The sequence below is a fragment of the Micromys minutus genome (genome assembly GCF_963924665.1).
Source record: "Micromys minutus genome assembly, chromosome: 9".
NCBI lineage: Eukaryota > Metazoa > Chordata > Mammalia > Rodentia > Muridae > Micromys > Micromys minutus.
The window spans coordinates 25,888,360-25,902,782 of NC_137978.1; the positions used below are offsets into that span (position 1 = coordinate 25,888,360).

Here is a 14,423-nt window from a genome sequence, read left to right on the forward strand (position 1 = left end):
TGAAGTTGATTAGGTGGCACTCGTCTCTTGAGAAGCTTGCGTGTGAGTGAGACTTACAGCTAGCCGGCCTGAAGGCAGTGACCGGAGTAAGAAGCTAGGAAATGATTCACAAACTCGATCTTTGAGCTGGGAGTTGAGAATGAGTAGAATATTCCTTAGGTCAGTAAGCAGAGAAAGTGCTATAATCCAGTAGAGGGCAGGGTGAGTAAAAAGCATAAACATGTATTGCTTGTCTCTTATGTCTACTCAGGTAGACCTGACTAGAAGGTCAAAAGTGAAGAAAGGTTCTCAGGCAGGAAGGAAGGAAGACCAACTTGGAGTTTAAGCAAAAGATGGTTAATAGAAGTTCTGTGTGGAAAAATAGCATAGAAGAGAATCTAAGTAGAGACCTTGAAGATAAGAGGGGAAAGGAGGATTAAAAGAATTCCCAAGCAGCCGGTAGATAGATGGCTCAGTGGTTAAGAGTACACACTCTTACAGAGGACCTGGGTTTGGTTCCCAGTACCCACATGGCAGTTAACAACCACTGCTAATGACAGTTCCACGGGATCCAACACCATCTTCAGATTCCCGCAGGGTCTTACACACACACACACACACACACACACACACACACACACACACACACGCACGTAACATAAAATTGTGAAAGTTCTGGTGTGCACAAGAAATTTCTTGTGCTTACCTCCTTCTCCCTGCAGCCCCTCCCCACAGGCTTCCTTTCTCCCTTTATTTGTCCACCCCAACTCCTTCTTTCCTTGAGGCAGGGTCTTATTCTGTAGGCCAGGCTAGCCTGGAATTAACTCAGGCGGGCCTGCTGTATGTCAATTCTGTAGCCTTGGCTTCAGCCACTATATCCAGTGTTCATTCTACATTTTAGAAATGTTCTTTAAACACTAATTTCAAATTGCCCAACAGTTTGCATGTCTATGGTAGTCAAGGCATTGTTCTTGAACTTACTGTGTGTATTTGTTAGTTTATATGTTATGCATTATTTTAAGCAATGGGAACAGAGCAGTGAATAAAGTAGACAAAATTTATGTCCCCATAAAGCTTTCGGTCTGCTAGAGAGGGAGACAAATGGTAGGCCAGTCAGTAAAGGGTCATGCTAAAAGGGATTAAGAGCTATAGAAAGACACAGAAGAGGAAGCTAAGGAGTAAGGTTATGATTCTTAATAGTAGATGAGAAAATCCACTTGGTGAGGTGACATTTTACAGAAACTTGAAAACTCAGAAGGGGCAAAGCTTGGCCAGCAGCTAGTTGTCTTCTCTTGTGTGGGAAAGCTGCTTAGTACCTCTGTAGGGCACCAGAGGCCAGAGTGCTCGAAGCCAGTGACACTCTGGACACTTGGGATCAGGATGTGTAGCACCTCACAGTCTGCTCTTCACACTCTGCCCTTTCTGTTTACATAGGAAGCTAGTGAACAGCTTTGTGCAGGTGAGTACCATGATCTGATCGATGTTAAAGAGTCACTCTGGTTGACCTTCTAAGAATAGATTTGAAGGGGGAGAGGTAAGGATGGAAGCAGGAAATGTAGAGATTAAAATCAGGCATGACTGAATACACCAATTCTTATATATTTTTGAGTTGCTAATATAGTTTGGCTAATGCCAAGGTAAGCATCGTTCTGTAATGGCAAACCAGTTAGTGAGAAAAGCTGCAGTCTGAACATACTGTCTGGGATATCTGTAACGCAAAACCACAGGTCGAATTATTATGGAAGTCCTTGTGATAAAAGTATGTATGTGGGTAATTTATTTATGTGTAGAAATTTGGTAACTAAACATTTATGAAATACTGCATTTAGTTTTCTGTTTTGAAGAAATCGAAGGTTTAGTATACTCTGTTTGTTCTTTTTTGAAGTTTGGTTGTAAATGTCATGCAGAGAGATTCCATTCCATCAGAAGTAGACTATGAGACAAGGCAAGGGGTTTACTCCATCTGTCTGCAGCTTGCAAGGTATGAAGATGTACCGCATTATTCTCTCAAGGCCATATTTCACTTTTCTTCTAAATTTTATTATTTTAAAAGAGTATGAAGTAACTTCAGTTGTACGTTGCCTTCTCTGTTTCAAGGTTTTTACTTGTTGGACAGACAATGCCAACGTCATTAGATGAAGACCTCACCAAAGACGGCATAGAAGCCCTTTCTTCCCGTCCATTCCGAAATGTCAGCCGCCAGACAAGCAGACAGATGTCATTATGTGGGACCCCAGAAAAGTCATCTTACAGACAGTTGTCAGTATCAGACAGGTCTTCCATCAGGGTTGAAGAAATCATTCCTGCTGCTCGAGTTGCAATACAAGTAAGTAGTTGGTAAACTCAAGAAGTACCAAGTAACTCCTGCTTGAGAGAAGAAGTGTGAATATGGAACTGCTCCAGTGTGAACACTGCTTTAAAGCAACTTAGTGTACAAATACAGAAATGTGATCAAGGTGAAAGTAGCAAGTGTAAAAAGTACAGAAACAAAGCCTTCGTGTTCTCAGCAGTAAGGGGATGATTCCATTCACCTGTACTGCCATGAATGTTTAACCCACGGGGTCTTAAAGACTAAATGGTAAACAGAATTCGAGAGTTGGAGAGGAGACTTGTTCAAGTAAAAAGAACAAAACCAGAGTTCACATGCTGTGTGACTGGATGTTGATAGAAGCTGAAGTGTACTGTATAGGACAAATTGAGGGATGGTTGGGTAAAACTAGAGACTATAGGATACAGCTCTTACTGAGCATGTGTGAGGACACAGTGTGAGAAGGGCGGTCCTGCATGACCTTTGAGGGAGGAGAGGGTTGTTTGTACCCAAGCGTGTCGTTCTCATAGTACCCTTCCCATGCCTCCTCAGACTATGGAAGCAAGTGATTTCACTGCCACTGTGGCTTGTTTCATGAGACTCTCATGGGCCGCAGCTGCAGGACGGCTCGACCTCGTCGGAAGTAGCCAGCCGATTAAAGAAAGTAATTCTCTGTTTCCTGCTGGAATCAGAAACAGACTCAGCAGTTCAGGTACTGATTTAAAATGGGACAGTGCTCTTAAGTAAACACAGAACAGTATGTTTCCCTATGGCTTTTTGGTCCTCATTAGTGTGTGTGTGCGCCTGTATACATATGCATACACATGTATGTATGACAAGGCCATAAATTTGAGAGGGAGTGGGGGAGGAGTGGATGGGGGTAGAAGTGATATACGGTACCTTTGTAGAAAAATCTCCAGGAAAAACAAAGACAGTAATAGAACATTGGGTAAGAATTAGCTGTAAGAATAATCCATGTGCAGACTCGTTAGATTATAAAAAGAAGCTTTTCCTCTTATTTTGAACATGATTAAAAAAATTAATGAGTCTTGACACCTTTTTTAAGAGAAAGGGAATTTATTAACGCATGGAATAAGTGCAGATGTTGAGTCCTGCCATCTTTAGGTTTGCTGCATATAAAAGTGTTACAACATCTATAATTTGTGGCAGAAACATAAATTTCCCAGATGTCTAGCATGGTAAACAGTTCTTTTCTTGGTTTGGCACAGCTTCTTGCCCCCACTCCAGAGTGTGGGGTGTGCGTGTGTGTAGCGGGAGGCGGGGGAAGGAGTGCCATCCATAGCTTATGTGTGAGCTAGAGATAAGATATTGTTCTTCAGATATTTTTGTTCTCTTTTGGTTTGGGGTGAGAGGGTCTGTTTTGAGACAGGGTCTCTCGTTGACATAGAAATCACCCATTATGCTGGGCTGACTCAGCAAGCCCTAGCAATGTACCTGTCTCCACCTCCCAAGTGCTGGATTTGCAGGTGTGCTACTATGCCCGGCTGCACACATGGGCTCTGGGTACTGAGGTCAGGTTCTTAGAGTTAGCATGCTAAGCATTTTACCAACTGAGCTACCCTTCTAGGCCTTGACCACTTATTTTCTCTTGGGCCTTTTCATGTAGCTTTATTTGTTATCTTTGTTCGTTCTTCCTGCTCTCTCTGTTTATAAATTGGTCAATAGTATAAGGTTTTTCTAGTTTGGCTTGGTTTGAGATAGGCTCTCATGGTAGCTTTGGCTGGCCAGGTGCTTGCTCTATAGACTACGGTGACCTCACACTCAAAGAGATCTCTACCCTGCTTCTCCATTGCTGGCATTGAAGGTGTGTGCCACCACACCCAGCTTAAGAATATTTTTTAAATTATGACAGTATGCAGAACTGTTAAGTAAGTTATATTTTAGGAATCTTGTGTCCATGTAGTCTATGGAGGCCATCTTCTAAGATACAAGGCGTTCTCCCCCTGAAAGGACTTCTGTCATGTCAAAACATTTTGAATCCCTGCAGATGTGTTTAGGACAAAGCAGCTGGTATGCATCAAATAGGGAAATTACATCTCCTGTTCCCAGCCGTGCTTTCTTGCAGTATTTACTGTTGCACAGGGGCTGTGGTCTTGCATTAAAATACTGCACACTCCTAGGAACTGTACTAAATTTGTGTTCCCTGCTTTCAGGCAGCAATTGCAGCTCAAGTAGTGAAGGAGAACCAGCAGCCCTACATGCGGGGATCTGTGTCCGGCAGCAGTCTGTGTCCACCAAAGATGCTCTGATTGCTGGAGAGGCTTTGTCTCTTCTTGTTACGTGCCTGCAGCTTCGGAGTCAGCAACTGGGTAGGAGGCAGCTTATGAGCAAATTGATTTCTTTCAGAGAAAAAACAGGTTTCTGTTAAAAATTGGCACTGCTTTATAGAAATTCCCTTTTGATGAGAAAAGGGATAGAGTAAGGATGTAGACCAGGTGAAGACAGTGCTAACGTGGGTAATTCTGTAGGAGTCTTTGAGTGTTTGCGGAGCCTTTCGTATACATACACATTTTGTGTCCACACATACAATTCTACATCAGGTGTTATAGGATACCATGTCTGCTCTGTTGGAGATAATTGTAAGTAAGAAATTGAAGCACCCAGGTTACTAGTTCATAATAAATGAATTAGGTCAGAATTATATATTCCTGGTAATGACACCATTGTAAAATTATGAAATCTAGGTCTGCCTCTAATCTTTGTTAACTTCTAGTGGATGGAGATGCTGGAGATGCTAGGCCTTAGTTCCTCAATATCTCTGTTTTGTCTTCTCTTTTTCTTGGTAACTCCATCCAGTTTCACAGCCTTAAGTCCACCTAGACACTGTTACCCTACATGTTAGTTTTAGTCTGTAGTCTAGACCACTCTCCTCACTCTACTGGAGATATCTCAAACCCAGCCTGTCCAGAATGACTTTGATCTTGCCCATATCACTCAGAAGTTCTACCTCTGTATGAGCAGAGCAGTTCCAGCTTCCTGCATACTTTGCCCAAGAACCTTGGAGTAACTATACCTTTTACTGTCTCTGCTTCTGTTATGTGAGCATAACCTTCAGATTCTGTATTCCACCTGTTTGTACCCCTTTCGTGTGTGGTTAGTACTTTCACACTGCTGCCATCTCTTAATTGGATTGTACCAGTCAGTGCTGCCTAATTTCTCTCCCCACTCCTGCCCTTATAGTTTATTCCTCATGCATGCTCCTTCAGAACTCCAAGGTGTCTCTGCTTATCCACAGTAAAAACCAACTCTTTACTAAGTCCCCAAACACAACACAATCCAACCAGTATACCGGTGATTCTGTTTCTCCCATCTTCTAGTTTATCCCTCATTTGCTGGCCTCTTTGCTATTTCCTCAATACATAAGATACATTCCTGCCTCGGGTCCTTTACACTGGCTGTTCCCTCTTTCTATTAATGCTCTCTCCTTACCTGCAAGTCTTTGTATACATAACATCCTGGTTAGGCATTCCCTGATCATCTTCCCAAAAGCCTAAGCCTTCCCCATGCCCTCACACAACCCAAACCCTTCCCTTACTTTCCAACATCATTTGTTTTTATAACTGCCAATAAAATGTACTCATTTTTGATGGTATTGCCATGAACCCCTCTCCTCCAAATACACTGTGAGCTCCACTAAGCCAGAGACTTGTTCATTGCATTTCCTGCTGAATCTCCAGCCCCCATTATACTTCCTGTAATGTGCAGGAAGCTCTCAGGAAATACTCAGAAGCAAAGTAACTTCAGTTCTGGGAACTGTACTAATTGTCCAGTCTTAGCTGTAATTACTTATTTCAGACTACCATAGTTAAAGACTTGATGGTCATGGTGTGTTCTCTATAGCATCCAAAAACTTAGTTGTATAGCTCAGAAGTGAAAATCATCAAGATAAACATAGAAAATAGACATTTATAGTTCCAACTTATAATTAAAGTAATAACTGCAGAAATTTTCTGAGAACAAATTAATTTGAAGATTTTATATGAGAAGTATAAATCATTATGAAATAGCTTTTCAAACCTCTACCGTATTCAGAATTTAATTTTTCTGAAATCATTTGAGACATTTTCAAGTTGAAAAAGTACAACGTCTCCAAGTTTTTATCTCTTATCATGTGTGAACTTAGTTTAAGGTATATTTTATAGTTAGTAGCACTGTAGTTTATAGAGAGAAGACTTCCTTATTTTGTAACTGGTACACACGGGGTAGTGGTGCTGAGATGTGCCATGAGGCACGTTCAGTTCCCAGGGACTAGTGGACAGTCACAGAGACCATTGTAGACAGTCCTGGGGTTTGCCTCTATGTAGAAAGGGGAAAGTTCTAGTCCCAAGAAATCACTTAGGAATACTGTCATTGTAAGTGCATCCAAATCATTTCCTTCTAGCTTTCATTCTCCTGTTCTCCTTCCACAGCATCTTTCTATAGTTTGCCATGTGTTGCTGATTTTATCATCGATGTTCTGCTCGGATCACTAAGTGCTGAGGTGAGGATTTCTATTACTTTTGGTCTTGTTATGGGCTTTCATAAAGGCCTGCAGTATCGCAAGGAGTACAGAAGGAATGAAAGGCTACAGACCGCCACCTTGAAGGAAAAGTGGCCATTCGGACAATACTGTCTGCCTTCTCTTTCTCTCTTCACTTTCCAACAAAAGCTTCAGCACTAGTGTTAAAATTGACGGGTATTTGGATTTTGTTGATAACAATCAAAGGGCAGCCTCCAGTGTTAAGCATCTATTAACTGCAAAAGCAGCAGACGTTAGGCTTCAGCATGTTGGTCGGAGTCTGGAGAGATCACCTTCAAACCATGAACTTTCGTTAGGTTTTAATTCTTTCATATGTGACCATGAAAATAAAATTTTTAAATAATTGAAAATAGGGTTTATTTTCATTGAATTATGTTAGCTGTTAGCTCAAGTAGTAGAGTAATTTGGGAAATAAGTTTCCAAACCACATTTATTTTTTAATTAGTCCATTTAGTCTGCAGAATCTCTTAACACACAAAGTTAGAATTCACATCTTTTTAACATATTTCAGTCACTTGAACAAGTAAATGGTGTGGGCTTTCAGGGTATTACTTTTTAAGTAGTCTGCACTGGTAACATTTCAGATCCGTCGGGTCGCCTGCGATCAGCTGTACACTCTCAGTCAAACGGACACTTCTACCCATCCAGAAGTACAGAAGCCAAATCAGTTCCTCTTAGGCGTCATTCTCACAGCTCAGCTGCCTCTCTGGTCCCCGACCAGTATCATGAGAGGAGTCAATCAGAGGTACGTAATGAAGACACAGAGTGGGGCTGTGGGTCTCTGTGCTACTCCGGTAAAGTCCTGTCTCAGGATTTCTGAGACAAGAGAGCTTCTCTTTTCTTCCCTCACATGCAGGTTCTGCATGTTTTTCCTAATACAGGAGAGTTAAAACCCACCAGGTTCCCTCTCCAGCAGTTCCCACGCCCACACTACTCTTCCTAATTGGTGGCACCCCAGGGCTATTTGAGCCTGTCCCTTGGTCCACATCACACTTCTGTCCTCTTGCACACCACTGTCTAAGCTCAGGTATTCTATGGAGTCTGTAGATGACTCTGGTAGTTTGAGCATCTTAAAACTTTGTTTTCTAATTCATAAGCATGAGGCATCTCATTGTGCTTAATTTCTTCCAGCAGTGTGTACTGCATTACTGTATAAGACTTGGCTCTTGATTAAGGTGAATCTCACGTGTGCTATTATTCTTGGTGCTATTGCAATAGAATTGTCTTCTTAACTCACTTTTCAGATTGTACACTTTTGGTGGGAAAATACAACCTTTGTTGATGTTTATATTCTGTAACTTTGTTAAATTAACAAGGATTAACAGGGTTTGAGTGAAATCTTTAGTGTTCTCCATAATTAATATGTTTGTCAGATTAGTGAACAGGAAAGTCCATTTCTACTGTCCCAGTTTGGATGCCGTCTTTCCTGCCTATTTGCTCTAACTAGAAGTTTGGGTGTTCTACTGAGTAGAGGTGATGGAAGTAGTCATGCTGCTTTTAGGGAAGAGCTTTTGATCTTAGACTCTGGAACACAGTCGGATTCTAGGACCTGTGCTCCTGCTCACGGGAATAATCCAGTAATTCCCTGCATTTGACAGCTAATTGGTAGATATAAGTTCACATTTGAGTGAACAAATGCAAATTGTATTGTGTTTGTTATTTTAAAACACGATACAATACAATTGTAAGTTTTATTCTCTCTTCACCATTGTTCGTAGACCATAGTTTACTAAAATTATTAATTTCCTTCATGCTAAAATTGGTGTTTAATGTATGTAATTGTATGTTAGGAAAATTACCTTGCTCAGCTGCGTTGAGAGCTTATTTTTTAAAGGAAAATGGTTTATCTTTTAAAATTGACCCTATTTTAGTAACTGAAATCTATCTGGTTTTTAGACTGCTGTCTCAGTGTATGGAGTATTTTGATTTGCGGTGCCAGTTACTAGATGATCTGACAAGTAAGTAAAGTCTCACTTTGATTTGGGGTGGGGAAATGAAAATCACAGACTATACCTGATGTACCTGTCAGAAAGTAAGAGAACATTCATTTTGACATTGGGTTTGGTTTTCTTGGAAATGGCATAAAAGTTCATGTGCCATTGAGCCTGCTTCTGTCACATCACCAGCCAGGTACAGAGAAGACTTGTTAACTTCAGAATCTTTAAGTCTCATTTGTAATTGAACTAAGAACGAATTACCATGAAGGATCTGACTCTCTAGCATAATTTATTCTATCACGTTTTAATTTTTAAGGTTTATTTTTACTTTATGTGTTGTATGAATGTATGCACATGTGCCTAGATGCCTACAGAAGCCAGAAGGTATAAAATACCCTAAGAATGGAGTTACTGCCAGTTCTAAGCAACCTGACAAGCGTCCTCTGGAAAAGCAGCCAGTGTGTATCACTGAGCACCTGCAGCCCCATGCTGGCACTTGAGGGGTTATTGAATGGCAGCTGGAATCTGTTGGGACATACTGACCGTGACAGAGGTCAGTCAGTGAGTGAAATAGCAGGGACAGCAGTTGCCTTTTAGAATGTGGGGATTTTACTCATCTGTACTTTCAAATAATGCAAATATATTATAAATAGTACAAATTTTACATGTAAATTTTTGTTGTTCAGACCAAGTGTTCAACATATTTCCTACTCTTTACCCTCAAATTCACTTCAGATTACAGGAAATAGAATTCAGAATCAACAGAAATATTAATTGGAGTAGAACATCAAAGCCAAGTGAAAATAAACATCCACTGTGAAATGTACAAGTTGGACAGCCCCATGAGGGATTCATAGATATAGTTCCTGGAGGCTGGAGGTCTAAAGGAAACAGCATGTGACTGTTCTCTGTACTCTAGAAAAAGAATAGAATGGCTTCTCAAAAGAAACAAACTTTTCCCAGCATCTCATTCTAAAAGAACTTTCATGCAAAAACCTTTCTTCTTGCAAATGAGCATAAAGCTGTAGTGTCTGGTGTACACCTAAGCAGCAGCTCTGCAGGCAGGTGATCCTGGCTTTTAGATGAGAACTCTACCTCTGTGCAATGCAGTGAGCTTCTTGGTGACTGGAGTAACATAGACTATATGTCTTGACTTAAATATAAAGCAGAGAGAATGGGACTGTGTCCATATAACTGCCTAGAGTTATAGCTTCCAGTGTAGAATTTGACTGTCGGTCCCTGTTTGGTAGGGTAAGAGGAATTATTCTGTTGTGTTGGGTTCATGGTTTGGAGACGAAAGCTCATGGTGCCTGATCTTTCTCTTATAAATCTGCCTCTGGTTGAGGAAGCACTGTGGAGAGCCTCAGTTCTTCTCATTACTCTCCATTCCTCCTTCTCTTGGAAAGTCTTGTTCACCAAACCAGGTGCTTTGTTAGAGCAATGTTCTTCCCCATTGTCTCAAACTTAGTGTGTAGCATGGTGGCCCACCTGGAGGAGGCAGTCAAATGTTTAGTTGATGGAAGAGATGGCCTTAGCAGGTCTGCAGCCAGAACGTTTGTGGGATGAGGACTTTAGACTGTTATATTTAGTCCAGGACTTTGATTCCATGAACAGAAGCCTTTCTTTGTAATAGATTTCTCCCTCCTCACCTTTATCCTCCTTCTCAGCTTCAGAAATGGAACAGTTAAGAATCAGCCCAACTACGATGCTTGAAGATGAGATTACATGGCTGGATAACTTTGAACCTAATCGAACAGCAGAGTGTGAAACCAGTGAAGCAGACAACATCCTATTGGCAGGACATTTGCGGCTCATTAAGACCCTGCTGTCACTCTGTGGGGCAGAAAAGGAAATGCTGGGTAATTATTGCTTCATTTTATTGGGAAAGTCCCTCAGTTCTCAGTTACTACCATAGTGTTGTGTATAATTATGACAATATGATAATTGCGAGATGTTCCATGAAAATTTGACCTTCAGGAGTAGAAGATTGTCTGTAATTGTAATGATTAGTAAAACATAGGGCGTCTTTTACCTGTATCCTTAAATCACATGGAGAATTTTACATTGTTGAAAATAGTTATCACATAAGTTACTATCAAGTAAAAATTATAATTCAGAGGTTTGTCTCTTTTGTTGTTTGTTATATTTTATAATAAATCTTCATTCTTATAAGTAGTCCCCAGCCATTACCTCCTCTGTGTTGGGGAAATGTAAGGTTCCCCTGTAGTACAGTTACAACTTGGGCATATGTATCCAAATGGTATAAATTAGAAAACAAACAAAATGTAGCTACCACAGTTGTAACATCAACTATACCAACAGTATAGAATCTTCATGGCTATTGAGGATACTCTGAAAAGAGGGATTCTTAACCAGGAAGGAAGGAGTATCATTTTACTGACAAAGATAGGCTTAGAAGTTTCTTTAGTCCCTGTGTGGCGGTCTTCCTAATGCCCAGATACGAATTATTCCCTCAGACCGTTCTGCCTTGTAGTGGTGTGACTCTTGTGCTTCCAAGGTGAAAGCTTGACTCCTAAGGAAGGCACTGTCACCTGACTACTCCTTACCTTGTTTCCTGGTCCCAGAATGCCACAGATCTGTGCAATATACTGACTGAGCTCTCAAAAAGTACTCTTTAAGTTAAACCAGGCAGGTTGCTGTTGGGTGGCCTCGAGTGCCTGTGCTGCTCTGATAGGAATCTTCCAGTTAAAATCTGTGTCCTCTTCACGTGCTACTCTGCTCTGTTCCAGGTTCATCACTGATTAAACCATTGTTAGATGACTTCCTTTTCCGAGCTTCTAGAATTATTCTAAATAGTCATTCTCCAGCCGGCAGTGCCGCCATCAGTCAGCAGGACTTTCATCCAAAGTATGGAAAATTGCACGTTGTGTTCAGTTTTGGTAAAATCTCTTAATTCACAACTGTAACTCAAAAAAGATTTTCTTAACTTGAAATTTGTCTTCCATCCTGTGAGTTTGTCCTGTTTTCTGCCACTCAAACCAATGCATGCAAATGAGCTTTGTTTAAAGTGTGCCTGGCACATAGTGAAACAGAAAGTGTCCTGGTACAGTTCTCATCAAGGTGGGAAAGGAAGTAACTGTGTGCTGAGCTGGTCAGTAACAAGGTGAAACAAAGGTGGTATGAATTCCATGTAGAGATTGGGACTTTAGCCCTGTGACAAAGCATTAGTTTAACCATGTGGGATGTCCGGAGTCCAATCCCCATCACTGAAGGGGAAATAATGGATTACTCCAATGTAAACAGGTTCCAAGTATAGGCTTCAGGATTTCTTTAGGAGAAAGGTCTAGAATCCTGTCATTGCTGGGTCACACTATGTTCTCATAGCTACAGTTGCTAGTAATTTATTAAAGTTGTAATTTTGGAAGGAAGGTTTTAAACTATTCTTTGGAGATATAAATGTGAAATATCTGCAAGTATTGTTGACCCTGCTCAAGTGAGATTTAGACTATTGTCCCTAGAAAAGGCAGCTGTAAGCTGCCACTTACCTTACTTGGATTCAAGCTTAATTTTCTAAAGAACAGAGTTACAATTTCAGAGATGGCTGATAGAGGCAAGGCATAGTAAGACCTACATGGCATCTCATGAAGCATCCTGTGTAAATACTTTTCCAGCTAGAGAAATCACTTATTAGCAGAATGTAGTGGAAGGCGGGGAGAGGGCACTTTTAGAGCTCTTAAACTGTCTTCCAGTCTGGCTCCCATCTCATTCCTGTCTGGTCTTGTCTTGAAGCACTAGGTTTCTGGGATTCTAATTAAAGCACCAGAAGTACATTAGTGTTTTTGACTTTTCAGTAAATACAAAACAATATATCTCTAGCAGTTTTAATGAAAAAAATTCATTGGTGACTCCTTTCCCTTATTTTTATTTAAATGATAAGCTCATGTATAAGTCCTGGATGGAAAAGCAGATGTGTTTATCCTCCCCTTTTCCAACAAAACCTTGAAGCAAAAGAGATTTAAAGTACACGACAGTTTTCTGAAAGTGAACGTATACTTTGTCGCAATAACAAAACTGCTTTTGCCTCTGTGTATAGTGCCTCCCTGTTCATTTCTTGTCCAGCCTGTTCAATCCATGCATTTAGACAAGAATTAAAGGACAGTGTCACCTCTTTGGCCTTGTCCTCAGCGGCAGGTACAGTGCTAACACAGGAGTTGCACAATCCACACTTCTATAAGTGGTTCACGCAGAAGTTGGATGTCCTCTTTTTTGTGCATCTATTCTAACCTTCGATCACTTCAGTAGTGCCAGGTTAATTAGCGTTCAGAATTGCTGCCTGGGTTGAAAGGTAAGCAGTAAAGGAGATCTGCTTTCCCATGTGTCACTTTGATAAACTAATTTGACAACTGTAACACAATAGAAAGTTATTAGTGTCATTGGAGAATTATTGACCATCAGCATATTTGAAATGTTTGTGGGAATCTACTTTTACTTTCATAGCTTCCTTTTTCTTGAGAGGATTTTACTGATTATTATCAGGTTAAGATAATAATTCTAAAAGCTCTTCCTGCCTCCTGTATTTAGGGCACATAGATTACTAGATTTCTGGTGTAGGCCTAACTTACCTGTGTTTAAGAGATTGTAATGTTTATATTTTGTTTTCCAATGTTGATTTTTGAAGATGACTTGTGCTGTCGTTCTTAGGTGTAGTACAGTAAATAGCCGATTGGCAGCCTATGAAGTTCTTGTGATGTTAGCTGACAGCTCACCTTCAAATCTTCAGATTATTACAAAAGAGCTACTTTCAATGCATCATCAGCCAGACCCTGCTCTCACCAAGGAGTTTGATGTAAGTTTTATACCTACTAATATTCTTTCTTGGGTGTGTTTGTGTAAGTGAGCTAGAGGCTGGAGATCCTGGAGTCCTCCTCTGTCATGCTCCACTTGTTTGGCTGATGCAAAGCATCACTTGAACCCAGAGCTGATTAGACTAGGTAACCAGCTTGCTCTGGGGACCCGAACTGCAGACTTCACAGTTGCATAGGAGGCACTTTACCCTAAGTCATCGCCCTAATTTACCTGTCTTTAGAATGGCCTCCGCAATGTATAACTTATATTCACCTTTTGTGACATGACATGACAAGGAGCAGGATGGGGACCAGGAGCAGCTGCAGGAAGGTCCTCTCACCTCCCACCACCATGTGGGACCAGGCTTTGCAGCAAGGTTCTTGCTGTGGAGTTTTTCTAGCCCCACAGTACATAAGTTTGTGACTCAGGTTGCATTATTCTAACCACAACCAAGTCAGTATTTTTTTAACATAGCATATTTCCATCTTACAATCAACTATATTTTTATTATATTATACTTAATCACTGTATTATTATGAAATATCCTTTCAGTTAAAGATGAGCCATTTTCTTTTTTTTTAATTGAGATAAATTAACAAAAAGAAATAATCAAGATTTTACCAGTCATCTTTTCTAACCCACGTATGAACTCCTTAAAGACTCAGGGCCATAGACATGTACATAAAGTATAACACATCCCCAACAAAAACAGACCACCCCCTGCTCCCACTGGAACATGTACCAATTAAACAGAAAGCCAATTTTCCCTTTCCCCAAATGTTTTCAAATTTTTTAAGTTCCTACTGTTCAACATGGAACTGGTTCCTGTGACTAGGGACATTAGAATATTTTT

The 14,423-nt window shown here is 40.6% G+C and overlaps 1 protein-coding gene across 2 annotated transcripts in view; it reads left to right on the forward strand.

Annotated features, from left to right (window-relative positions):
- USP24 (ubiquitin specific peptidase 24) overlaps nucleotides 1-14,423 on the forward strand; it is a 125,560-nt gene that overhangs the window by 72,166 nt on the left and 38,971 nt on the right. For both annotated transcript variants that reach the window (XM_080922047.1, XM_080922048.1), the window contains exons 33-42: nucleotides 1,865-1,960; nucleotides 2,077-2,305; nucleotides 2,840-2,999; nucleotides 4,462-4,617; nucleotides 6,718-6,788; nucleotides 7,412-7,572; nucleotides 8,724-8,785; nucleotides 10,432-10,623; nucleotides 11,515-11,632; nucleotides 13,427-13,571. In XM_080922047.1, coding sequence (XP_080778173.1) covers nucleotides 1,865-1,960; nucleotides 2,077-2,305; nucleotides 2,840-2,999; nucleotides 4,462-4,617; nucleotides 6,718-6,788; nucleotides 7,412-7,572; nucleotides 8,724-8,785; nucleotides 10,432-10,623; nucleotides 11,515-11,632; nucleotides 13,427-13,571 — 1,390 coding nt within the window. The remainder of the gene's footprint in view (nucleotides 1-1,864; nucleotides 1,961-2,076; nucleotides 2,306-2,839; nucleotides 3,000-4,461; nucleotides 4,618-6,717; nucleotides 6,789-7,411; nucleotides 7,573-8,723; nucleotides 8,786-10,431; nucleotides 10,624-11,514; nucleotides 11,633-13,426; nucleotides 13,572-14,423) is intronic.